Source organism: Pleurodeles waltl, chromosome 7, assembly GCF_031143425.1.
Source record: "Pleurodeles waltl isolate 20211129_DDA chromosome 7, aPleWal1.hap1.20221129, whole genome shotgun sequence".
NCBI lineage: Eukaryota > Metazoa > Chordata > Amphibia > Caudata > Salamandridae > Pleurodeles > Pleurodeles waltl.
Window position 1 is genome coordinate 1076452309 of NC_090446.1, and position 27843 is coordinate 1076480151.

General features: G+C 48.0%; 1 protein-coding gene across 1 annotated transcript in view; it reads right to left on the minus strand.

The window, feature by feature from the left end:
- ANKFN1 (ankyrin repeat and fibronectin type III domain containing 1) overlaps positions 1-27843 on the minus strand; it is a 1012473-nt gene that overhangs the window by 760274 nt on the left and 224356 nt on the right. The window contains exon 4 of the mRNA XM_069202026.1: positions 689-802. Coding sequence (XP_069058127.1) covers positions 689-802 — 114 coding nt within the window. The remainder of the gene's footprint in view (positions 1-688; positions 803-27843) is intronic.

Here is a 27843-nt window from a genome sequence, read left to right on the forward strand (position 1 = left end):
CAAAGTGTGTGGGATATTTGGTTTGTGAACAATGTAGAGATTACTATAAAAATAATGTGTTAGCGTCATTCGACTATACATTTAAGAAGGACTCAGTAGTAGCTGTAAATATATTTTTGAAAGATCCTTGGGAAATAACGTGTAAAGCAGCTCACGTGTTCTGTCAATAGAAACGTAGGACTGGTATTCCCGAAAAACAATCATTTACAGTCCTTTAAGATTGACTAAAGTCATAGGATTACATGGCAGATGTATCAAGAAAGTGAAAGTGTATATGTGAAGCCTCAGAGCGGACAAAAAAAACAGCAAATATCACTAGAAAACATTACAAACAGTAAGGTAACAAATGACGCAATAATGTTTCCAAAGGTTAATCGTTTCAGTGGAATACAGTAAAAATGCCACGTTTAATATCGACCGTCACATAACCTTTCTTTCGCCCAGAAACTCCATCTGTCTGCCTCATCAGGGGGAAATAAGTTTATTAGAGTTATAATGTTTGTGTGCTGCTTTTTTCAACTTTCTAATATTGCTGTCAACCGTTTTACGTGTATAAAACCGCATGGCAGCAGCGAAGAGCCCTGATAACAGGTTTAAGGGAATCTGTATCCAGCAAGACCAATTCAATGTAATTAAATCCGACACTCAACGCAAATCTCTCGAAACAGTGCGGTGCCAAGAACATTACCTTTATATTTAGTCACGACAGCCGAGTTGAGACTGAGAGGCTCCTGGAAGCTGACAGTGAGTGATGTGTTGCTTGTAACCATGAGACAGACATTGGTCGGCGCCTCTGGGGCTCCTAGGACACAAGACAAGAAAAAAAGCAAACTCAGTAATGAAAGCACGGTTTTTATCTAAGTATTGTGAACACAGCACGAGATTCTTTTCTTTTTAACTGCACAGCGGGTTGTGGTTTCCACTTACATTCACTATCTATATGTTTGGTACACGCATAGAGAATCTTCTACCGATAAAATGTACTATAGCGTCGGACAATTCGGGGCGAACTCCAAATGTAAATAAAACCGTGACCCACGTGCATTGAAACAGTGTGATGAACGAGAATCTGAAATAAATCCATGAGCTGTTTTTTTTTCTTTTTTTCTCGAAAGTGGTACGAGAAAACAGACCCAATACAATCTATGATGGAATACGCTAATCCAAACAATGCATTCCTATGGAGACATTATATGTTAGTATGTATAATTACAGAACACCACTAGAAGTACTTTTACAATTGGACTTCCAAAGTTTTCTTGTGTCTGTGAGTACACAGATATATTTTATAAAGTTATAGTGCCTCCCTAGGAATGTGAACTGCAAAATAGGTGTCCCCCACATCATCCATATATTTGTAAATTAATGCATAGTAAAGAGTTGTGTGAGCATAATAAAGTAATTTTCCTCTTAATAAATGAAAGTACCAACTGGACAATGATCTATTAAGTGTTTCGTGTTGTGTGCCAGTGGACTGGGGTAAGAGCCCACACCACATCTGATTAGGCGTTGAGTTGCTCTGCCTTGATACCTTGAGAGAGTTAAGCGCTACAACTGTTCCTAGTAGTAGGAAGGTGGTGGACTTATTGCTTGTGATGGGCTCACCTCCTTCCCAAATATTAACACATTTTCTTAGATAGATATATAGAAGACATAGGGCCTGATTCTAACTTTGGAGGACGGTGTTAAACCGTCCCAAAAGTGGCGGATATACCACCTACCGTATTACGAGTCCATTATATCCTATGGAACTCGTAATACGGTAGGTGGTATATCCGCCACTTTTGGGACGGTTTAACACCGTCCTCCAAAGTTAGAATCAGGCCCATAATGAGTAACCATGTAATATAATGGCCACTGATAAGAGTAAGAATGTTTAGGTTTTGTTTACCTTACATGAATAAATTACCAGTGGTGAGGCCCAGTGGGTTTATACGAGTGTGTGGCAGTGATGTTTAGTGCATAAAACTGGACTTTCTGCATTTGCACAATTGGAAGATTTCACAAAACCTATTATGTCAACCTCAAATGGATGAAAATAATACCATCACAGAATGTGCCCCATAATTTGCATTTTTGACACTTAATTTACATAAACATTTCATATAATTTGGTCCTCCATGCCACATAGTCCTAGTAGTCCGACACTGGCAAAGCTCTGTCGAGATGTTTAAGCGCATCATTATAATGATGAAATTCATATTGTATAGGGAATCATAAAATATTTCCTATAGTTCATGGATCCCTGTCAAATATTGTATTTTACACACACACACATATATCTATGTATCGCTAAACTATTCTATTCAAGTTTCACATGTATTTCTTAGTTATTAAAAACGATTGCATATAGATAAAAGCCAGAACCTTGATGTGATTATATCAGTTAAACCTAAAGAAAGAACTGTAAAGCCCTACGACCCGATACTTAGCTTAAATCCTTGCCACAAGTGGCCAGGTATTTCACCCCAGTTTCTCAGTTCCAAAGTATGTAGTCATTTAACAAATCCCCTGCTGTTCCGCCGAGGTGGATCAGCTCTAAAGTGCATTAACGTTTAATCAAATCTGATATAAGAACAATTCATGCAGATGTCCCATCTGCCTTCAACTAAGCCTAACAGTTTACCCCCTCAACTGTGTGCACCTAAGGGACTGCCATTAATAATACAAAAAACTTTAACAATACTATCCGAACTCTTAAGTGCTTTAACATTAAGCAAAATCTGCAAAAGTGTGTTATATAAAACATGTTTGCGTCCCTAGTCTGCCACAGTCTCTGTACGACATTGGCCCTACTAGTTAATACATAACTGAAACATTGTCACAGATGTCGAGGTGTTTAACCAGGATAATTGGCTCCAACTGCATAGTCATTATCAAATCAAATGAGAGTAACAGTTCATGCAGCTATTATGGCTACCATTCAGCTAAGAGTCACACTTAATCCCTTCTGCTGACTACACAAGAGGAACTGCCGGACACTGATTCACAAATTTACATGTACAATTTGGATACTGTGGCACTTTAACGTTATGAAGAGTCTGCAAAAGGTGAGCTTATATGAGGCACGTTGTTAGACCTTAGTCAGCCTCGATGTTGCTCAAGAGTTTCATCACCATGTTTACAAGTTAAGATACTTGACAAGCCAGGGGGGTCAAATCTCTGCACAGCCATGTGATGACCGCTTGCCTACAAGTGCGAATGTGGAGTTTCCGAAATAGTAGTGTAAGTAAATTCTTTCTGGCCTCCAAAACTGTTGGGCACATACATAGGATGTAAGAAATCGACTCTGTTATTGTATCCACACAACCAACAATGTGGATATGTCGGTCTGCCCTTCTATGTTGGGATGAGGTATTTTGTATTACAGTATCCAAATCAGTATAGCATAAAAAATCTTTTTAGAGTGGGAGAGAAATTGGTGGATATACAGTATACGCCTGTGGCTTCAGTCTGCTATAATAGTTAAACACTGTCCAGGTGTGCTGCCATGTTGCAAATGAATTCTTATCTTGTAGAAGTGACTGATGTTTTACAGAAACATTTGTTATTTGACTAAAGGCTGCTCTTACAATGTTACTGTCCCATGAGTCCTGGACGTCTCATTCTTCTAATGCAAGCACGCTATTTGTTCTGCTGCCAGGATAGGTGGATGACTGTCCTCTTGTCTCAAATGGTTGTTTAGGTCGGCTAAATATAAATTGAAGAAGCACAGTGCTAGAATGCACCCCTGTTTCAAGCTTTTCATAGTGTGAATTCTTGTGGTGACTCTGCTGCCGTCTCCTAGTTTGACCTATGCTCAAGTCTCACTATACAGTGCTACGATCACATTTAGCATTTTGCCTGGGATTACCCATTCTGCCCGTTTGGCGCAAAGTTGCTTGCATGGTACACGATCAAAGGCAGATTTGAGGTCAATGAATCATGCAAATAGGCGAGTTTTGCATCGTATAGCATTTTCAGTCAAGATTGTAATGGCCAATATATTTGTTATTGTTCCCATGCTCTGCCTAAACCACTTTTACATACTAGGAATGACTTTTTTTCCATTAGCCCAGGCTTGCAAGTCTTGAAGGATGCAGCATGAATACAGTTTAGCTTCCACATTGATCAAAACTATTAACTTGTAATTACATTGAGAAGAGAGACTTCCTTTCTTATAAATTGGATGACATATGTTACCTTTCTATGAAGCTGGTGTAACAGTCTTCTGGTAAATTTGTTTAAAATTTTAAAAGAGGAGTTAGGTACTTGGCCCAGAAGTCCACATCATACTTGAATAGTGCATTGGGAATTCTGTTCAGACCTGACACTCTTTCTGACTTCAATTTCTTTATGATCATCTCTAATTGTTTGGGTCAGTCAGATTCGGCAGTCTGACGTTTCCTGACTCCGTAGGTGACCGTAGGCCTTTTTGGTTTGATTCCTGGACACTCCCACTGGCTTCTAACCATGGTGCCTTCTGATTTTTTTGGCTTGTATTCTTCAGAAGATTAACAGGCTGGGCATACATTTCTCTGATGCACGCTTTCCAGGCTTCCTCTGAGATCCCTGCATTTTGGTGGTGTGCTTACCCCTTAACCAGCCTATTGATCATGCCCCAAAAGTCTTTGCTCTTCGGTTGTTTGCTAAACTGTGGGAGCTTATTCCATATTTCCTCTGGATGCCGATTTTTTTGCCTTCCAACATTCTTTATGGCATATTAGCCTTATTGTTTTCAGCTGTGATTTTTCTATATTTTCCCGCTCTTTGCATCCCTAGTCTTCTTGTTTCTTTGGCTATTTGTTTCTTTATTTACCGCTCCTCAGTGGTGTACCAGTGTTCTCTTCCCATATGCCCTGTTTCATATTTTCTTTGGGTGAAAATTTTGTCAGAAGAGTCGTAATGAGGTTTGTTCAAGCCTCTTCATAGGAGGCAGCTTCATTATTGGGCACAGCTTGCTTTCCTGCATAGAGGTGAACAACCATCATTATCTGATCCAAGCCCATCACGCTCCATTTTAGCCTTTTCAAAATTGTAAGATACTGGTTTGAAAACTAAATAATTTACTGTTCTTGTCTTGGGAAAGCTGAGAATTGAGAATTTGGGGGAGATGATCACTTTCTGGGCATAGGAAAGTTTGAAAGGAATTCACCAAGAAGCATTGTCTTCACTTATTAGTGTGTAGTCAAATGTTGATCGAATTCGTCCACACAACAATCTTGCTGCTGCCGCAAAATCCTCTTTTGTGTTTCCATTCAAAAAGATTAGTCTGGATTCCTCCAGCTGTTTCTGAACTTTATCATATTATTGGAATTACTTTGATGGCCATCTTCTCGTTGAGGTTTTTGTTCAAATCCCCTGAAAATAAGAAATTTGCATGCTGAAATAATTTTTGCAGTGACTATATTAGGGCAATCAGAGTTGTCATCTTTTCTTTTTTCTTGTTTTGCATGGATGAATATCCAAGTGCTGGCCAGGGCCTCACGGGGCCCTTTACCTGCAACCAGGTTCAGACTTGAGGTCTTAACCTCTGTCTCCTGAGTTGCCTTCAGCAGATGTATTGCCCTGCTACCTGTTGCTTATACTTTAATATGTACGTGAGAGAGCACCAGCTTGATTGGGCTTATGGGAAAATTGTCCTCATACATACATCTCTCATTTGGACATATGCTTTGAATCAGAAACGGACTCAGACTGACCGTGGTGTTATCCAACTTCACTTCTTTCCCTGTTGACAAGGAGGGTAAAGTATTCTTTGCTGTATATGCCTCTTCACTTTGTGCTGTGGGAGCAACTAAGGCAAATTCCTCAAAGTCAATTAGTAAATAATCTTGTGGCTCCCTTCCCCTGGGGCTATCCTCATGTGGAAGGCATGTACTTGATCCCTCTCAATGGCAGAGAGGTTCAGGAGTGATACTAAAGATGATTCACAGGTATTGTTCACTTGTGCCTGCGCTATAATGGGGCTTGTACTTGAGCTGGGTAGGAAAGTCCTCTTATCCTTGGCCAGCACTTGATCTTCTAAATCTGAGCTAATCCCCTATTGGGATCCTGCTGAACTCTCTTTATCATCCGTAGGAATTGCTTGATCAGAGTTTTTCTTATTTAAAATGTATGTTATCCTATACCCATCACCTTTTGACTGCTTCTGCAACTTGTGTCCCTCCCTGTTGTTAAATTCTGTTTTTGGTCACTGTTTCTGTTTTCCCTTCTCTCCCTGTACATGCCACAATGGTTGGATCTAGCATTCTTGTTCTCTTTATTTTCATCTTCTTGCCTGGACACAGGGCTCCCCTGGTCCTTCCAGATCTCATTTTCCTGCAAGAATAGGTTAGCTGCAGAAGAATGGTTGACTGCTAATAGGGCTTTTTAGGTGCTCTTGGTTTAATAGCAGGTAATGTCACTGACACAATTTATTGAAGTGCGGCAAGATGGCTTATGTAAATTGACTAACTATTGCCTTTATGGCTTCGTCCTTCAACTGCTCCAATTGGATTATTCATGGAGGGCCTCAACTGACTGCTTCTATTTAAAGGCACAATTTGGTAGAAGCAGGCTGTAGGCTGTATGTATCTCGATATACAGTAGTCACTGAAAAGGACAAAGGTTAAAGGGGCATTATAGTTAGGAAATAGAATAAATAAATCCCTTGAAATTCACAAAAAATCCAAAGGTTACAGGAACACTATAGTTAGGTTTAGATTTTACACGCACACAACCATAAACATTCAGCTGTTATAGTTAGAGTTATACTGTAACTCGTGCCCCCACCATGCACAGTTTTCTCATTAATAATTGTACTGCAAATGTTACAATGATATTATCAATGATGTTATATAAGATGTCATGAGTGATGTAATGTCTGGGATGATTAGCAGTGCATGGCAAAGGCACGAGTCATAGTTACACCAGGGCATGATTTATATTTACATGAAATAACTGTAACTATAATTGCTGAATTTCTATTGTTTTGGCGGGTAAAATCGGAACCTAACTATAACGCCCGTGTAACCTTTGTTTTTTACAGTGCATTTCTAAATTTTTAACGTTAAGTAAGATGCCCATCACAATGTACGGTGGGGGCTATTTGGGTGCAGGGCCTTGCCTGGAATTGTGCTGCCCCCACCCAAGCATGCTGCTACTGCCTCCACTCCTTCTTGCCATCCATTGTCCAAGGTCATGCTCATTACAGCCCTCTGTGCCAATTGCTCTGCCACTGCCCTTCTTGCCTAGCTGGCTCTGAACACTTAGCTTGCTGCCCCAGCTACCTCCTCCCTACCCTCAGTTATCCAAATCCATGCACCAGACCCCCTCCTGCCCTGCTTGTCGATGTGATGTTACTGCCCTCCATTTAGCTTGATGTCTCTGCCTCCTTCTCCTGCCTTCAGTGCCCAATTCAATGCCCCATCATTGCTCTCCTGCTTAGACCCTGTGCTTAGCCTACTGCCTCCTTCCCTTGCCCTTCGATGTCTGTGTGAATGTCCTTGCTCCCTTCGTTTTGCCCACCATATTCCATAGACCTGCCACTGCTCCTCCTATCTACTCTGAGTGTTCTGTTGAGCTGCCACTGCCCCTCTCATCTGCCTAGCATGGTCATATGGCTTTCGCCTGTCCCTGAGAGCAAACCACCAATGGGTTTTGACTCCTGTGAGTCTTGATCACAATCAAAACACGTTGGTGGTTTGCTCTCAATCAATAAATTACTTGGATTTGTGTGAACTGTAGCGCAGCAGTGATTTTGGTCATCTTTGGAAGTAAATAAGCAAGGGACATCGGTCTATCCCTGGTTGCCAGCACCGATAGCAGAGTGCATCGCTTCAACTACACAAGAACACTTTTCATTGAATATATATCTATATATATTTCTATATATATCTAAATCTATATCTATATATCTATATATATATATATAGATATATAGAGAGAGAGAGATATAGATATATATATAAATAAATATATACACGTATATATATGTAACCTATGAATTTTATTAACACAAATTTATCACCACACAATATGACACTCTCTCGTATACAATTAACGTCCAGGGGAAAAAAAGTTAAAGTGGGTGGGTCATAACAGGTGTGTTTTTAAATGTTATCACTGCTGAACTAATTTATGCCAAACTTGGACTAAAAGTAGAAAGTGTACTTCATTTTGGTCGGTGTAATCTGTTCAGCAGTATTGTAGATGTTTATGTATGCAAACTGTGCTCACTGGAACTGAAAGAGTTACCCCTTTTGTATACCTTGGCTAGTTACATCATGATTTATAAAATTTCAGTTTCTGTCAATCAAATTTTAATTTTTTGAGGAAAGTGACAAAGGAGATTAAAACTATTTTTCTGCCAACTTGAAATTGGTGGTATTAATGTGTGGGAAAAAATCCACAGTGATTGAAGCCACTAGGAGAGATGTCTGGCCCCAGTGAAGTGCTGAGCGAGTATCAGAGGCATGGAAAAAAACAGTGCACATGTTCCACTATAAAATCAATGATTTTTCTAAAACTCACAATTATGTTGCCCCCATTTTCTATTTAGAAGCACTCACTATTTTCCCGAAATCACAATCCTCACAATAATTGTCATTTTTACTAAAAAGAAAATGTAAACAATCATGGCTATGGTAGGATGAAGGCCCTGATGGAGTGCGTGGACAGGTGTTGTTGGGCCTGGCAGAAGGTCAGTCCCAGTGACTAAACTCGACTTCCGGCCACATGCATTGGGGTTTAACTGCCCATGATGGTTCAGTGCTGGCCACGAATGAAGGCCAGGCCCTGCAGCCAACCCCTGCTGTGTATGGTTGAAGGCAGTAGACCAAACACAGCACATAATGAGTACATTGCAACTAAATCCACTGGAAGAGTTCATGTCTATATAAAAGCATCAATAAAAAACTCAAAAAATAGCATTACAAATACAGGTAAAGGTTTGTTATGGTTTAGCAAACACAAATCCAAAAATGCGATGAATGGTATGCTCAAAACACACCATATCTCAACCCATCCACAATGATCAGTACTAGACTTTTGGAACCATTATGAACTTGGTGGGCTTACCGCCAGCCCACGGCAGTAGTGATCAAGAACAGGCCTCAAACCAGCGGCATACCGTCTGCCACATTCAGACGTTCCCACTGGGTTGCCAGTGTGTTGGCTCTAGTGAAGGCTTGAAGCCAATGCCAGCCAATCTGCAGGGCCTCCAGCCAGCCAGGGCACACTGTATCCTTGCAGTATCCCTTGCAGGTGACACAATGCGTGCACTCAACTAGCTGGCATTAGGGGGTAGATGGTGAGCGACAACTTAAAAGCATCAGTAGACATTCATGAGAATCTCAAACATCAATGGTTGGTGGTAGCTAACTAGGTATTATTGCTGTTTCAAGATAATTGTGATAAAGTGTGAGCAGAGAAAGCCTAACAGTTTACCCTCATAACGGTCTGATGTTATTTACTAGAGTCTGTTTAGGTTGAAGCCTGCCTGACAGCACAGCTGTTTGTGAAAAATTGACTACGGACAGTCAATAGCTAACCTGGAAAGCAATTCTGGCCACTGCATTCCATTGGCGTTTTGCTTCATCACACTTATTTCTGTGGTTGAACTTGGCACCCAGATATGAGCTATAGTCTACTTTTGTCCTGTGTAGACTTTGGTTGACTACATCTCCCAGAAGGTGAGGGGCGTTGCTGCAGTCCACCTTCTATGTTGCTGCCCATGTCTTCCTGTTACATCCCTGCCCTCCACAATTCTGCTCTCTGTGTTGCTTATCCCACCTGTGTTCTTCCCAACCTGCACTCTTGCCCCACCACCCACTCACATCACCGTTTTTGTTTGCAGATCCAACAAGGATTAATAACAAAAAGAAAACAAAAAATGCTTGAAGCTTTTTGTAGGCATGTGCATGCTTGGTGTATACACCAAGAAAATGATGCAGGTGGCCACATAGGCTTTTTTTTCTGTTTATTAGCCTCACTGTGCTGGATGGCTAAAACCATAGGCAAAGCCAGTAGGTCTCGAAAGCAAGACCACTGACTTTCTTGTTTATTAATATTTGTCAGAGAATTAACCTCATTTACCACATAAGTGCTTTGATTTCTCAGCTGGTTCTGTCATTGAAAATATATGACCAGGGAGACCATCTGTCAAACGGGCTCTGGGTCAATGAGTGGGACTGCTGATATCATGCATAGTTACACAAGAATATCAAATTAGTTGTATACGTTTAAATCAAATAAACATGCATATAAGGAAAACATACTTCTGGAAATGGTAATAAAACCAAAAACAGAGTTAAATGTCCTGATTGTTATCTTTTACCTAAATAGTATCAATTAATACCTGACATTTTAAAGAAAGCATATCATTTCTTTGTTAAAGGCACATACACCTTAGTACATTCAGATCTTAGGAGAAAAAAACATTTGATATAATCCAATACAGAAGTACTCTCGCAGTGTCCGTTAATCATGCTATCAACGTTAATTAGTCCACAGAAATGGCACAAAATATTCTTTTATAAGGCCTACGTTTTTCGATCTCAAAGGGATCAGTGTTCAGCAACATCTTCCTTGGGGCTGTTGTATTACTGTGGTATGTAAGCCAGGTATGTCTGGAAAAAGTGAGAGACTAGTGTTGATTGGTTACATTAATTTTGCATATCATAGGAAAAATGAATGGTAAAGGAATTACTCAAATTTAATTGTTCTAGCTCATGTGTTCTGGAAAGAGTAAAAACACAAAAAGGATGGTGTTAGACTTTTAATCCTTGGCGTGGTCTCCCTTAACTTTTTGCCTCTGTTCCCCAGGTTGTTGATGTTTGCTGGACTCTGATTTTACTGTTTTTGTTACTCTGGGCACTTTACCACTGCTGACCAGTGCTAAAGTGCAAGTGCCCCTTTACAAAATGTGTATGTAACTGGCTTATCCATGATTGGCATATTTGATTTACTAGTAAGTCCATAGTAAAGTGCACTAGAGGTGCCAGGGCCTGTAAATTAAATGCTACTAGTGGGCCTGCAGCACTAGTTGTGCCACCCACTTAAGTAGCTCTGTAATCATGTCTCAGACCTGCCATTGCAGTGTCTGTGTGTACAGTTTTAACTGTAAATTCGACTACAACCTACCCTTTTCTTACACGTCAGACACCCCTAAGGTAGGCCCTAGGTAGCCCCAAGGGCAGGGTGCAGTGTATGGTTAATGTAGGACATATAGGCCCTCATTACAACCCTGGCGGTGTGTGATAAAGCGGTGGTAATACCGCTAACAGGCCGGTGGTAAAAAAAATGGAATTACGACAATGGCGGAAACCCCCAATACAGACAGCCATTTTAACACTCCGACCGCCAAGGCGGTAGCAACAAACACCGCGGCGGTCACGGCCAACAGACAGGCGGAACACAATGTACCACCCACACTATTACAAGGCACCAATCTGCCAGCTTTTCCGGGGCGGTACCAATGCCATCAAAAGCATGGCACAAGCAGTATTTGGAAGGGAAAGCACTCACCTCACGACACTCGACGAAGAACCAGGACGCCCTGGATCCCGAACTACAGGTCCTGTCCATGTTGCTGTATATCTTAATACACCACGAAGTGGAAAGAAGGCACCAACAACCACAGTGATTACTGCACCTAGCACACAGAGGAAGGAAGAAGGGAAAAGAGAGTGGCACACAAAGGCAAAACGCAACACCCTCACCTCCCACCCCTAATAATACACACCCACACACACATATCCAATAACATCACAGATACACCCCGTCACCCCCTGGAAGAATGCAAGGACCAAACAAAATGAGTTTAACTAGTGTAATATTCGAACAATCAAGAGAACAGTAAATAATCAGAATACACAAATATTTACAGCAAGTACACAAGTCTGTACACTGTTCCATTAAATGTCCGTGGACCAGTGGTCCCAAAAAGCATGGGCGAAGCCCACACATGACACCTGCCTCAAAACAGAGAGAACACTGCAGGGGCATCACTTGGGGGAAAAAACAGGCACCTCAGGGGGAAGGGGGGCACCTCAGCTGGATGATGGTATGACGCCACTGCTCCTCGAGGGGGCTCCATGCCCACTGCTCGGTCCTGAGGAGTGGAAAGCCACAGTCTCTCAAGTCTCTCAAGTGGGTGGTTTTCCCACTGCTTGGTCCAGGGGAGTGCAAAGCCACAGTCTCTCAAGTCTCTCAAGTGGGTGGTTTGCCCACTGCTTGGTCCTGGGGAGGGCAAAGCCACAGTCTCTCAAGTCTCTCATGTGGGTGGTTTGCCCGCTTATTGGTCCTGGGGAGTGCCAAGCCACTGTCTCTCAAGTCTCTCAAGTGGGTGGACTGCCCACTGCTTGGTCCTGGGGAGTACAAAGCCACAGTCTCTCAAGTCTCTCAAGTCGGTGGTTTGCCTACTGCTTGGTCCTGGGGAGTGCAAAGTCACAGTCTCTCAAGTCTCTCAAGTGGGTTCACTGCCCACTGCTTGGTCCTGGGGAGTTCAAAGCCACAGTCTCTCAAGTGGGTGGTTTGCCCACTGTTTGGTCCTGGGGAGTGCAAAGCCACAGTCTCTCAAGTCTCTCAAGTGGGTGGTTTGCCCACTGCTTGGTCCTGGTAAGTGCAAAGCCACAGTCTCTCAAGTGGGTGGTTTGCCCACTGCTTGGTCCTGGGGAGTGCAAAGCCACAGTCTCTCAAGTGGGTGGCATCTTCCACTGGTTCTAGAGGGGGCTTTGTGCCCAGAATGCTTCATCCTGCCAAGGACTGGGTTAGTGGATGCTTTCCTCCACTGGTTCTGGAGGGGACTTTGTACCCAGAGTGCTTCATCCTGCCAAGGACTGGGTTAGTGGATACTTTTCTACACTGGTTCTGGAGGGGGCTTTTTGCCCACTGATGCTGCTCCTGGGGTGTGGCATGTTGGCTTCGTCTCACCTGTGTGTTGCAGCCACGCAATGTACCCGGAACAGGTAGCATGATACTCCATGGAGGCAGACCCACACTCCATCCTGCGGAACTTAGGCTGCCAATTGCTGGTTCCTGTCAGTGCTGGAGGTGGTGTCTTAAGTGGCGTGTCCAGGGTCCAGGACGTCACCTGCAGACTCTGGCGGCTGCACACCAGGGATGGGGTTGACGTCCGACAGAGTGGTATCGGCTATGCATGTGGCGGTGCTGATGGTGGTGCAGGCGGCAGTGGCTGCGGCGGAGATGCTGCCAGTGCAGGCCGTGCTGCAAGTGACTGTTGGGGAGGATGGAGACACCATACCGTCTCCGGCAGCCTCGGATGGCTGATCCTTGAGGAGGATGCTGCAGGTCGCATCCCTGATGATTTGGTGGTCACCAGCCTGCCCCCAGGTGAAATCATGCTCAGAGGTGATGTGCCCCTTGGCTTGTGACCCGACCCTTCCCCATCTTTACAGCCACTCTAGGGACCTTGGCACTGTCCACTCTGTGTGAGGCCTTGCTGGGTGGGTGGTGTGACTGTCCCCTGCTTGAAGCCGGTCCCTTTTTGAGCTTTGCCGGTGGTGGAATAGGGTGGTCCTTCTTTTCCATTGGTGGCACACTGGCAGCTCTGACGGATGCCCCCTTTGACCATACTGGAGTAGCAGGGACCACAATGGATGCAGATTTTATGGCTGAGGTGCTGGGCTGGGATCTAGACATCCTGACCCTAGGACAAGGACGGGGGGAGGTGTAAGGAAGAGCTCCAGGTTAGCTAGGTAAATTGTTTTGGACACACTGGGACGGGAAGATGGAGGGGCTTGGGAGTGGAGGAAGAGGTAGTGGTTGTAGGAGGTGCACGTCTGCTGAGTTTGGGTGAAGTTGCATGGGCTGGAGGCTGTTGTGAGGTGGATGGCTGTTGAGTGGGTGTGTGCCTGCATTTGAGTACTTTGGGAGGAGGGCTCACAGCCACACTGGGAAAGGACACAGGGGAGGTGTGAATGGTAGTTGGGGTGATGATTGCACGTGAGCGGTGTATAGTGATGGGCGTGCTGGTGATGGAGGTAGTGGCTGATTATGTAGTGCATGCAGGTGTGAGTGGAGATGAGACAGGGATGGAGGTGGAGGACGTGGAGGAGGGGGACACAGTAGATGTTGGTGTGTCTGCATGGGTATGGTGCTTGTGTGAGTGCCTGTGGGATGTGTGGTGCTTATATTTGCCTGAGCCACTTTTGTGTGTTGATGTGTGTGCATGCTGGTCTGATGGTGTGTTTGGGATAGGCTAAGGTAGAGGCGATTGGGTCGAGTAGTGGAAGTTGGAGGGGGAGGCTGGACACAGGGACAATGGCTGCCATCAGTGCTGACGCCAGAGCCTGAAATGCTCTCTGTTGGGCCACCACGCCAGAATGAATGCCCTCCAGGTATGCATTTGTTTCCTGCAAATGCCTTGCGACACCCTGGGTGGCATTCAAAATGGTTGACTGCCCAACAGTGAAGGATCTCAGGAGGTCAATAGCCTCCTCACTGAGGGCAGCAGGGCTGACTGGGGCAGGGCCTGAGGTGCCTGGGGTGAAGGAGATGCCCACCCTCCTGGATGAGCGGACACGGGAAACACGCTGAGGGGCTGCTGGGAGGGCAGTGCTGGTAGGCGAGTGGAGGCTGTACCTGTTGTTGCGGTGGCCACAGAGGTGCCCGCCACCGCAAGGGAGCTCCCATCAGAGGAGGAGTCGCTGTCACTGGTGTCCCCTCCTGTCCCCATCGTGGAGCTCCCCTTGCCCTCCATCCCATTGGTGCCCTCACCATCGGTGGATTCACCCTCCTGGGTCATGTGGGATGCAGCTTCCTCCATCTCCGGTACCTCTGCTCCTCTGCCAGATGATGCTAATACACACAAGGACAGGGTGACAAAACAAGAAGGGGGGAAAGACAGAGGAGACACATGGTCAATGCCAGCAACACCACTACCATTGGCAGACACAACACACAGGGAGCAGCCCTATTCACTAGGCCATGCACTAGCAGCTAGTAGCAAAATCACCTGCCCATGGGGGACTATGCCTAACACCATTTGCTGCACAACTGGAACCCACAGGAGCCTGACTAGTTGTAGACACCCACTACCACTATTGGGATTGGAGTGCCTCAGAGCCTGCCTAACAAGGGACCTACCCTACCAAGTTCGCCCTGGTCTAGGGGAACCCATAGCCCACATCCCCCACCCAGACACCTCGTAAAGTGTGCAGAGTCAGCTGAATGAGACTGTACTCACCCCCTTGTGGCTGCTGTGATGCCCTCAAGCTCCCATCCAACTCCAGATATGCCACCGGCTGGCTCTGGAACATCAGGGGGGTCATGGTGTGATGGGCACCCCTTCCAAGTTGGGAGGCCATCCCCAGCTAAGCCTCTGCCATCTTCTTGCTCCAGCGGCACAGGTCCTCCCATCTCTTGCGGCACTGGGTGCTCCATCTATGATAGACACCCAGGGTCCGCACTTCCTTGGCGATGGCACGCCAAATACCCTTTTTCTGGTGGGCACTGACCTTGAGGAAAGGTATAGGATGAAAGGAAATTACTCTCCCGTCCGGTTCATCATACTCATTGCCCACCAGTTCCCACCCATGCCCTGACACACATACACTCACCATCCTCACATGCAGGCCTCAGCCCCCACCCCCACGTGTATCTTCCATCTACACCACTCCTTACATTCATGGCCCACGCATCATACTCACAGTGTACTCACCTGTTTGACTGGAGGACCGTAGAGCAGCGTGTACTTGGGGAGGACTCCATCCACTAGTCTCTCCAACTCCTCCCACTCGAGCCATTGTTGCTTCCAGACACAGGTCACAGCAGCACTTGCAGTGTAGGTCCTCTCCTGTTGAAGGTCAGGTATCAAGTGAGTGAACAGGTAGATAATGGCGGTCACTTCCGCAGCAGTGCGTACTGTCACCGCGGCGTACATCATCGTTGGCTCCTGGAACCCATAGGGCTCAATGATAACAAATGCTGAATTGCGTGACAATCTTCGACCACCTAACGCGATGCAGCGCAACGCCAGCGCAGTTACCTCATTTCCCCTTGTCCCTCCTTACAGGTCAGGCAGCCGTCATTTCAGGGCGGTACATGGCATGGCACCTAACTGCGTCACAGCACATTTGGCCAGAAATACGGACAGACAATGCCACACACGGATTTACTCACATTACAGCAAAAACACTTGTGCAACCTATGTGGTACAAGACCCTCTGCTCACCATTCTCCTCCATAGGGCACATCCGCTGGGGCAGATGATGAGATGGCTTCATCCTCTGGTTTACAGACCCCTTGTGGACCTGTCGACAATGGAAGACAGACACATCATTACCACCTACAGACTTGCACTGTGTGCCCAATTGGAGCTTGAGCTGATGTCAGCTATCCGCCATCCCACAGGAATACTCCTTGAAGTGCAGGTCCTGTCAGTGCTCCGTTTCCTGGCAAGTGGCTCCTTTCAAACTACAGTGGCGATGGCATCAGGGATGTCTCAGCCAATGTTCTCCAACGTGTTGACCAGAGTGTTATCTGCCCTGCAGAAACACATGCGCAGCTACATCGTATTCCCCCAGGTGGAGGATTTGCCCACAGTGAAAGCTGGCTTCTATGCCCTGGGACATATCCCCAACATAATCGGTGCCGTTGATGGAACCATGTGGCATTTGTCCCCACCCGCAGAAATGAACAGGTGTACAGAAATCGCAAAAGCTATCATTCTATGAATGTGCAGATGGTGTGTTTGGCGGACCAGTACATCTCCCATGTGAATGCCAAGTATCCTGGCTCTGTTCATGGCGCTTACATTTTGAGGAATAGCAGCATCCCTTATGTGATGGGCCAATTCCAGAGGCACTGTGTGTGGCTAATAGGTGAGCCCAAGGTCCCCCACACAGTATGAATAGGTATCTGGGTATGGTGTAGTCCCTAAGTATTAGTGTGTCTCTAACAGATTTCCCTCGACATTTGTAGGTGACGCTTGTTACCCCAGCCTCTCGTGGCTACTGACCCCAATGAGGAATGCCAGGACAAGGGCAGAGGAATGCTACAATGAGGCACATGGGCGAACTAGGCGTATTGTTGAGCAGACTTTCGGCCTCCTGAAGGCCAGATTCCGGTGCCTCCATCTAACAGGTGGCTCCCTATACTACTCACCGAAGGTGTGCCAGATAATCGTGGCATGCTGCATGTTACACAACCTGGCTTTGTGACGCCAACTGCCTTTTCTGCAGGAGGATGGGCCTGATGATGGTATTGTGGCAGCTGTGGAGCCTGTGGACAATGAGGTTAGTTGTGGGGGAGGAGGTGGTGGGGTCTACTACCAGTCCTCTGTATGGCTACCTGGTGTCTGGATACCACAGAATATACCTTCCCCCAGTAGGTCGTTCCACCTCTTCCTGATGTCATCCCGTGTTCTGGGGTGCTGTCACACTGCGTTGACTCTGTCGACAATTCTCCGCCATAGCTCCATCTTCTTAGCAATGGAGGTCTGCTACACCTGTGATGCGAATAGCTGTGGCTCTGCTTGGATGATTTCGTCCACCATGACCCTGAGCTCCTCCTCAGAAAACCTGGAGTGTCTTTGAGGTGCGATGATGTGGTGTGAGTGATGTGTGAGGTGATGTGTGGGGTGACGTTTTGGGGTATGTGGTGTTTTGCGTGTGGATGGTGTATGAGTGATGGTGTTGTGTGCCTCTGGATGCTGGTGTTGTCTTTGCTTTTCTCTCTCTGCTTCTTCAAACTTTTTCATTGTAAGGGGTTGTGGGTAATGTGAATGTTTGTTTATATTGGATTGGGTGTGTGGGTGTGTTGTGTCTATTTGTATCAGGTGTGTGTATTTTGAATTGTCCATTGTGGTGGTGTTTTGTAAGTGTGTATGTATTTTGTGGGTCGTGATAGTGTGGGCATATTCCTGTTGGCGTAACGGTGTGGGTTTTGGTACCGCCAATTTATCACTGACCTTTGGTGTGGCAGACTTTGTGGGTGTCTGTATTGTGGAGGATTTCTGAGTGTGGGTCATAATACCCATAGCGGATTTCCGCAGTGGACATGGTATGTTGGCGGCCATCGGCACGGCGGTCAGCGGACTTTACCGCCAGGGCTGTAATGAGGGCCATAGTTATGTGTCCCTTTGGGAGCGGATGGACATGTGGAGTTTGGGGTCTCTGAGCTCACAGTTTAAAAATACATCTTTTAGTAAAGTTGATTTTAAGGTTGTGTGTTTGAAAATGCCACTTTTAGAAAATGACTATTTTCTAGCTCAAACCACTTCTTTGACTCTGTCTGCTTGTGGATTCCCTGTCTCGGTCAGTTTGACAGTTGGGCTGGTTGCACCTCACACTAGACAGTGACACAAAGGGAGCAGGGGTGTAGTCTGCATTTCCCTATGAGCTATCTGCGCTAGGAGGGAGGGGAGGAGTGGTCACTCACACCTGAAAGGGCTGTGCCTGCCCTCACACAATGCAGTCTCTAACCCCCGGTGAGTGTCTGGGGCCTGGCCTGGGCAAGGCAGGATTTAAAATTCAAAAGAGACTTTACTTTGAAGTAGGCCTACTTCAAAGGAAAAATTGTGTATAAGAAGGGCACCCAAAACCACAGACTAAAGAACCAATCTGGAAACAAGAGGAACCTTTGCCTGGAGAAGAGCTGAGAAAGAAGAGCTGCCCTGCTTGTGACTGTGCTTTGCAGAGCTATCCTGCAGTTGCTGCTTCTGCCAGATTATGAGGGCAAAGACTGGACTTTGTGTTTCTTCCATCTTGAGAAGATATCTCCAAGGGCTTGATTTAGAGCTTACCTCCTGTTGTTTGAAGTCTCAAGGGCAGCAAAGACTTCTCTCTGCTAGCACCTGGAGTCTCTGGAGAGACCCCTACTCTGCCCTGTGGTGTCCATTCAGTTCCTGGCACTGTTGGACTTTTGGCCATACGCATGGTCATCCCTAGTCTTTTTGCCTCCTTCCTCCTGGTTTTTCTGACCTCTCGCTGTTGGCTCTAGGACTCTGAGCACTTTATCACTACTGACCAGTGCTACAGTGCAGGTGCTCTCCCATCTAAAGTTGGTATGATTGGCTTATACCTAATTGGCATATTTAATTTACCTATAAGTCCCTTGTACAGTGGTATCTCTATACTCAGGGCCTGTAAATTAAATACTACTAGTGGGCCTGCAGCGCTTTTTGCGCCACCCACTGAAGTAGACTTTCAAACCTGTCTCAGGCCTGCTAGCGCAGGGCCTGTGTGCGCAGTTTTCTGCCACAGGGACCTGGCATCTAAATTTACTTGCCAGGCCCAGAACTCCCCTTTTACTACATGGAAGTCACCCCTAAAGTACGCCCTAGCTAGCCCTATGGGCAGGGTGCCATGTATGTAGAAAGGCAGGACATGTGCCATATTGCATGGCCTGTCCTAGTAGTGACAAACAGCCTAACTTGGTGTCTCACTGCTGTGAGTGCTGCCTTCTCATAGGATTGCATTAGAAATGCCCTGCCTTATGTGTAAGGGGTATTGTCTGATTTATGAGGGGTAGCATAGGCGTGTTTGGTATGGTTGTGATGGTGATAATAAATACTGCTTACTGGTGTGGGTGTATTTTTTATTACTATCACAGAAATGCCACTTCTAGAAAGTGCACATTTATCTGTGCTTATAATTCTGGTGTTTTGCAGCTTGACTCCAATCCACGTCTGGGCAGAGTGACAGTTGGGGCTTTGTGCATACTTTTCAGACAGCCTGTACACAGGGAGGGTGGAGGTGTCACTGAGGTGCATCTGCATACTGAATAGTCTTCCTGGGCTGAGAGAAGGGAGAGGCGGGGCACACCTGCATTTGTAAAGACTGTGCCCTGGCCTCACACAATAGGGTCGTTAACCCCCCACTGATGTTTGGAGCCTGTGCTGAAAGGAGAGAGGGGGCACTCCCAGAACCAGTTGTAACTGGCTGGAACCTCCTCTCCCTACCATTGTAAAACACTGTAAGAACTGACTATAAGTACAGGAGAATTTTCCCCACAATTTGAACATTCTTGGAACTTGAAACTGGACACAGAACGCTGATGAATGGACTCACCAGGAAACCGCCATGGACTGCTGCTGCTGTGCTGACCTGTGACCTGCCTGGTCACTAGGAGGAACTGCCACCATCTGCACCCCTTGTGCTGGCCTGTAGCTGGGCCCACCAGCCCTGTGCTCCTTCTTGTTTAGTTGTTCCCAGGGGCAGGGTGCTGTGGCCCCTGACCCCTGCAACATCCCTCAAACCTTTGCGCAGAATGATTTAACCAGGAACAAGGCATTCTTTTAATGGCTGAGGCTGCTGATGTGCCATTGCGCTTTGAAAGCGCTTTTCTTTTGCTAAAAGAAGATCACCGCCGCAGCCCAGGCTGCATAATTGCCCTAGCGCTGTGAAAAGCGCTTGAAAAGGATCACCGCCACAACCGGGGCTGCTGAGGTGTCTCAGCGCTTTGAAAAGCGCCTTTCTTTTGCCCAGGGAAATCACCGCCGCAGCCCGGGAGCCTCAATGTGTCTTTGCGCTCTTTACGGCGCCTTTTCTGGGATTAAACACCACCGCAGCCCGGGCAGAGCATCTGCCTCCGTGCGCGAGGTTCGCGCTGTCTCTAGTGCCCCCGGGGCACTCTCTGAAGCAAAGGAAGGAGCTAGCACGCTCCTATCATGCCCCCGGGGGACGCGCGCTTTTTGGAGCGCCCCCGGGGCACCAGCAGGCCCCACCTTGGGCCGCGACGTCGAGGGAGAGGAGGACGCCTCTCCCTCACACGCAGGGGTCCCGGAGGACTCTCCTGCTATCCAGCGCCGGGCGGCAGCCTCACTGGAGGCTCGCCCTGGCCCCAGCGCTCGTGTTGGCCCCCTCGCGGGCCAGGATTAGTCCACTTCGGGGTCTCCCATGGTGGCAGGACCCACGGAGGTCCAGGGAGACCCCAGGGGTTAGCGGGTCCCCGGAGGGGCCCGTGTTTCTGAGAGGGGGGAGCGCGAGGCGCCCCCCTCCACCTGCAAGGATTTCCCTGACTTGGGCCCCCCCTGGAGAGGGCCGGTGGAGGCCCGGGGGGCCCCCCAATGATCCCGGGTCCCAGAAGGGGCCCGGCAAGGAATCAGAGAGGGTGCGTGCCGCCCCTCTCTATCTGCCAAGTCTAGGGAGGCCCCCGTTTTGCGCAGAAGAGCGCCGGGGGCCCCGTTAGTCGTTTCAGGCACGGAAGGTGCCTGCTTCATCATTCCCAGGTACTTTTAAAAGGGCCAATATACCCATAATGGAAGTTCTTGCTACAGACTTTATTAATTATGATGTATTGCCTACCTGTATTTTGATGCTTTTACATATGTGTGCACATGTTCCTTTTATGGGCATGACTTGCTAGTATGTTTGCTTAACTTGCCATAGATTTTCTAATGTTCCTACTAAGGGCGTTGTATGATATTCTTGTGACAAGTGTGCTAATGTGATAACGTGTTTCCTGACTACTGCTTATGTTGCAGAATATTGAGTAACCTGTGTGTTATGTGTGACTACTGCTAGTTTGCAGAGTAACTAATGTATAACGTTCTGACAACTGCTAAGGTAGCAGGATAGTACTGTTATGTGATGTTGGTCTAATAATTACGTTGTGTACAATACAGTATATTTTCATATAATCTGGTGTTGTGTTTCCTTTGTGGTGGGGATATTGCGTCACATGTATGTGTGTGTTGTGCAAACGCTTTACGCATTGCCTCAGGGTTAAGCCTGACTGCTCGTGCCAAGCTACCAAGGGGGTGAGCAGGGGTTATCTTGGACGTGTAACTCCCTTGCCCTGACTAGAGTGGGTAAGTTCTGCCTAGCTGAGGTGCATACCCTAGCCAACCAGAAACCCCATTTCTAACATTGGAAGTCAGCGGTGAGGATAGGACTTGCGCTTGCACAATACCATTGTGACTCATTATTTCACTACAAGGATTGCGTTTAGACCATCACGTTTGGCTTCTCTTAACTTTCTCTCTTTGGTCATTTTTCCTGTTTTCAGTTCTCACGCTTGGGTATTGTGATTGTCACAGTTGAGTTAATTGTACCTTTTCAAGATGGGGCTTACCTTTGATTTAGAGGACCTGCCGTTTTACACGCAGGGGGAATTAGAGGGGTTCTGTAGAGAGAGAGGGCTGCCTGTAGAAGGGGACCTCAGGAGATCTCTGAATTTCTTTGAAAGGTTTGTGACATTTACCCAGGGAGGGAGTGTGCGTAGGGGGTACCCAGAGGATCCTGAGTGTAGCGAGGGTTCCCAATGGGAGGGCTCCCAGACCTCATCCCTAGAGAGTGGTAGAGAGACTGATCAGGAGGGTGAGAATGACCGGTTGGGGACACCAGTTGACAGGGAAGGCCCCAGTGATAGGGAGTCCCTTGCTGGGTCCAGTGTAAGAAGCAGGGCTACCTCTCATTCCTTGACGCCTGATGAGCTAAGAGATAGGCGGGAAGAGAGGGACCTGAAGTTGCAGTTAGCGCGCCTAGCTGTTGAGGAGAGAAGGGCTGAGGTAGAGAAGGCCTTAGTACAGGAGAGAATGGCAGAGGCAGAGAGGGCCTTTGCCAGAGAAAGACTCGCTCTAGAGCGCAGTCTGAAGGTTCTAGACTCACCAGCGCTGCAGGTGGAGTCCAGTGGTGGCAGCAATGTACAGTGCTGTAGCAAAGATGTTCCTCACATACCCATAGATCTGGTACCTAGGTTCCAAGAGGGGGGTGACATACATCAGTGGTTAACGGAATATGAGAAGGCTCTGGTAGAGCGCAGGATCCCTGAAAAGGATTGGGGAACTGGCCTAGGGAGTTTTATTCCTGAGGAGGGGAGGGATGCCCTACTGACTCTAGAAGAGAGTGACAGGGAGGGGTACTCCGCTGTGAAGAACGCACTGATTGTGAAGTATGGTTTTTCCCCTGAGGAATACAGAAAAAGGTTTAGGGGTGGTAAGAAACTGTCCCACCAGTCTTGGGAGGAGTTTGTGGAGGATTGCTGCATTGCACTAGATGGATGGGTGAAGGGTAGCACAGTAAACAATTTTGAAGGGTTGTTTAATCTGATTCTCAGAGAGCACCTGTTTCGTTGTTGTTTTTCAGAGTTACGCCAACACTTGTCAGTGTGTGAGCTCTCTGACCCCAGGGAGCTCGCAAAGGAGGCAGACTTCTGGTTGCGTACCAGAGGGTCTGGTGTGGCATTAGGGGGTGTTCCTAATGAGAGTGGTCTAGGTGTTTCCCAACAAGGTGTGGTGGGAAAGGAATGGAGTGTCCCAGGTAGGTCCCAGTGGACTGGGATGGGTGAGGGACCCTATGTCCCGTCTCCGAGGAGAGGGAATGGGGCTGGGCTGAGGCCCAAGGTGCCCGAGATCCCGTCCCAGGCCCCTGAAGGTTCCATGAGTGAACACCAGGAGGTGAGCCTAACCTGTGCCGTAGGGCCAGCTGTTCAGAAGGATCCCATTTTGTCATTAGGACTTAAGCGGGTGGCTGGTGATAGCGTTCCGCCGGTCCTGGTGTCTGGTAGTCTCGCTCTACAGCGGAGGAGGCGGAAATCCAGGCATAGGGTTGAGAGGGGGCTGCGGGCCCCAGTGGAGAACCTGGAGGGTCAGGGGTCAGCTCTGAGAGCAGAGCCCCCCAGGAATGACCTTGGTGAGACCATTTCTGGGCTGGGGGGAATCCAGACTCTGTCCGCTGGGCAGAGGTCAGGAGACCTGCGCCAGCCAGACTCTTGTGTGGCCCTTGGGGAAATTGTTTCCCTGGTGGGGGGTAGGTGTGCCCCCCAGGAAGTCCTGGTGCGCCAGGCAAGGATTCAACCGAAGGGTGGTGACTCTGGGTTGGATGATCAGGTTCAGGGGGTAAACTCTGACCTGATGGGAAGTACGTGTGCTCCCAAGGAAGTCCTGGTGCGCCAGGCAGTGGTTCAACCGCAGGGTAGTGACTCTGGGTTGGATTGCCAGATTCAGGGGGTAAGCTCTGATCTGGTAGGGGGTAGGTGTGCTCCCAAGGAAGTCCTGGTTCGCTGGGCAATGGTCCAGTCTAAGGGTGTCGTCCCTGGACTAGATAGACAGGTTCAGGGGGTAAACTCTGATCTGGTTGGGGGGGCGGTTAGTGTGCTCACCCCGGTGTGAAACTTCTGGTGGCTTCTCCCGAGGTGGGGAGACGCAGGACTCTGGAAGTGGGGTTCAGGGAGGGGGAAGCCTGCCCCGGACCCCGGTGCAACCCAAGGGTGTCTTCCCTAGGTTGGGTGGTCAGTCGCCAGGTAGTGATCCTGGGCTGGCGAGAAAGTTGTGCAGGGCTGCTGTACCCAGCACCCTGGCAAGTGTGGATTCTGGTGATACCCCTCCTAGGAGAGGAGGGCGGGATCCTAGAAGGAGGGGTAGAGGGAGGAGAGCCTCGCCTCTAGCCCCTGTAGAACCTATGGGTGCGGACCCTAGGTTGGTGGATCAGTGGCAGGGTAGAGCCCCTGAACTGATCGGAAATGGAGTGGAGACAGGTTGCTTTGCACCAGGGGCTACCGCCCCCCACTCATTATGGTTTCAGAGACCAGAGGCTCCTAAATGGCCTGGGGCCTGGTTCTGGCCATTGGCAGCTAGAGAATCCCCGTGGGTTGGTCTAGGCTGCCTGGGACGCATTGAGAGAGAGATCCCAGTGGAGTCAGGAAGGCGTAGAACTGGAACATGCCCCTGCTGTTGTGGGCCTGGGTCCTTGTTCTATCGCCCCAATCAGGGAAGTACATCAAGGTATTGATTGTTCTCCCCTGGCTTTTGGCTGGTAGGGGGTTGTGTTGGACTTTTTGCCATACGCATGGTCATCCCTAGTCTTTTTGCCTCCTTCCTCCTGGTTTTTCTGACCTCTCGCTGTTGGCTCTAGGACTCTGAGCACTTTATCACTGCTGACCAGTGCTAAAGTGCAGGTGTTCTCCCATCTAAAGTTGGTATGATTGGCTTATACCTAATTGGCATATTTAATTTACCTATAAGTCCCTTGTACAGTGGTATCTCTATACCCAGGGCCTGTAAATTAAATACTACTAGTGGGCCTGCAGCTCTTTTTGCGCCACCCACTGAAGTAGACTTTCAAACCTGTCTCAGGCCTGCTAGCGCAGGGCCTGTGTGCACAGTTTTCTGCCACAGGGACCTGGCATCTAAATTTACTTGCCAGGCCCAGAACTCCCCTTTTACTACATGGAAGTCACCCCTAAAGTACTCCCTAGCTAGCCCTATGGGCAGGGTGCCATGTATGTAGAAAGGCAGGACATGTGCCATATTGCATGGCCTGTCCTAGTAGTGACAAACAGCCTAACTTGGTGTCTCACTGCTGTGAGTGCTGCCTTCTTATAGGATTGCATTAGAAATGCCCTGCCTTATGTGTAAGGGGTATTGTCTGATTTATGAGGGGTAGCGTAGGCGTGTTTGGTATGGTTGTGATGGTGATAATAAATACTGCTTACTGGTGTGGGTGTATTTTTTATTACTATCACAGAAATGCCACTTCTAGAAAGTGCGCATTTATCTGTGCTTATAATTCTGGTGTTTTGCAGCTTGACTCCAATCCACGTCTGGGCAGAGTGACAGTTGGGGCTTTGTGCATACTTTTCAGACAGCCTGTACACAGGGAGGGTGGAGGTGTCACCGAGGTGCATCTGCATACTGAATAGTCTTCCTGGGCTGAGAGAAGGGAGAGGCGGGGCACACCTGCATTTGTAAAGACTGTGCCCTGGCCTCACACAATAGGGTCGTTAACCCCCCACTGATGTTTGGAGCCTGTGCTGAAAGGAGAGAGGGGGCACTCCCAGAACCAGTTGTAACTGGCTGGAACCTCCTCTCCCTACCATTGTAAAACACTGTAAGAACTGACTATAAGTACAGGGGAATTTTCCCCACAATTTGAACATTCTTGGAACTTGAAACTGGACACAGAACGCTGATGAATGGACTCACCAGGAAACCGCCATGGACTGCTGCTGCTGTGCTGACCTGTGACCTGCCTGGTCACTAGGAGGAACTGCCACCATCTGCACCCCTTGTGCTGGCCTGTAGCTGGGCCCACCAGCCCTGTGCTCCTTCTTGTTTAGTTGTTCCCAGGGGCAGGGTGCTGTGGCCCCTGACCCCTGCAACATCCCTCAAACCTTTGCGCAGAATGATTTAACCAGGAACAAGGCATTCTTTTAATGGCTGAGGCTGCTGATGTGCCATTGCGCTTTGAAAGCGCTTTTCTTTTGCTAAAAGAAGATCACCGCCGCAGCCCAGGCTGCATAATTGCCCTAGCGCTGTGAAAAGCGCTTGAAAAGGATCACCGCCGCAACCGGGGCTGCTGAGGTGTCTCAGCGCTTTGAAAAGCGCCTTTCTTTTGCCCAGGGAAATCACCGCCGCAGCCCGGGAGCCTCAATGTGTCTTTGCGCTCTTTACGGCGCCTTTTCTGGGATTAAACACCGCCGCAGCCCGGGCAGAGCATCTGCCTCCGAGCGCGAGGTTCGCGCTGTCTCTAGTGCCCCCGGGGCACTCTCTGAAGCAAAGGAAGGAGCTAGCACGCTCCTATCGTGCCCCCGGGGGACGCGCGCTTTTTGGAGCGCCCCCGGGGCACCAGCAGGCCCCACCTTGGGCCGCGACGTCGAGGGAGAGGAGGACGCCTCACACGCAGGGGTCCCGGAGGACTCTCTTGCTATCCAGCGCCGGGCGGCAGCCTCACTGGAGGCTCGCCCTGGCCCCAGCGCTCGTGTTGGCCCCCTCGCGAGCCAGGATTAGTCCACTTCGGGGTCTCCCATGGTGGCAGGACCCACGGAGGTCCAGGGAGACCCCAGGGGTTAGCGGGTCCCCGGAGGGGCCCGCGTTTCTGAGAGGGGGGAGCGCGAGGTGCCCCCCTCCACCTGCAAGGATTTCCCTGACTTGGGCCCCCCCTGGAGAGGGCCGGTGGAGGCCCGGGGGGCCCCCCAATGATCCCGGGTCCCAGAAGGGGCCCGGCAAGGAATCAGAGAGGGTGCGTGCCGCCCCTCTCTATCTGCCAAGTCTAGGGAGGCCCCCGTTTTGCGCAGAAGAGCGCCGGGGGCCCCGTTAGTCGTTTCAGGCACGGAAGGTGCCTGCTTCATCATTCCCAGGTACTTTTAAAAGGGCCAATATACCCATAATGGAAGTTCTTGCTACAGACTTTATTAATTATGATGTATTGCCTACCTGTATTTTGATGCTTTTACATATGTGTGCACATGTTCCTTTTATGGGCATGACTTGCTAGTATGTTTGCTTAACTTGCCATAGATTTTCTAATGTTCCTACTAAGGGCGTTGTATGATATTCTTGTGACAAGTGTGCTAATGTGATAACGTGTTTCCTGACTACTGCTTATGTTGCAGAATATTGAGTAACCTGTGTGTTATGTGTGACTACTGCTAGTTTGCAGAGTAACTAATGTATAACGTTCTGACAACTGCTAAGGTAGCAGGATAGTACTGTTATGTGATGTTGGTCTAATAATTACGTTGTGTACAATACAGTATATTTTCATATAATCTGGTGTTGTGTTTCCTTTGTGGTGGGGATATTGCGTCACATGTATGTGTGTGTTGTGCAAACGCTTTACGCATTGCCTCCGGGTTAAGCCTGACTGCTCGTGCCAAGCTACCAAGGGTGTGAGCAGGTGTTATCTTGGACGTGTAACTCCCTTGCCCTGACTAGAGTGGGTAAGTTCTGCCTGGCTGAGGTGCATACCCTAGCCAACCAGAAACCCCATTTCTAACATTGGAAGTCAGCGGTGAGGATAGGACTTGCGCTTGCACAATACCATTGTGACTCATTATTTCACTACAAGGATTGCGTTTAGACCATCACGTTTGGCTTCTCTTAACTTTCTCTCTTTGGTCATTTTTCCTGTTTTCAGTTCTCACGCTTGGGTATTGTGATTGTCACAGTTGAGTTAATTGTACCTTTTCAAGATGGGG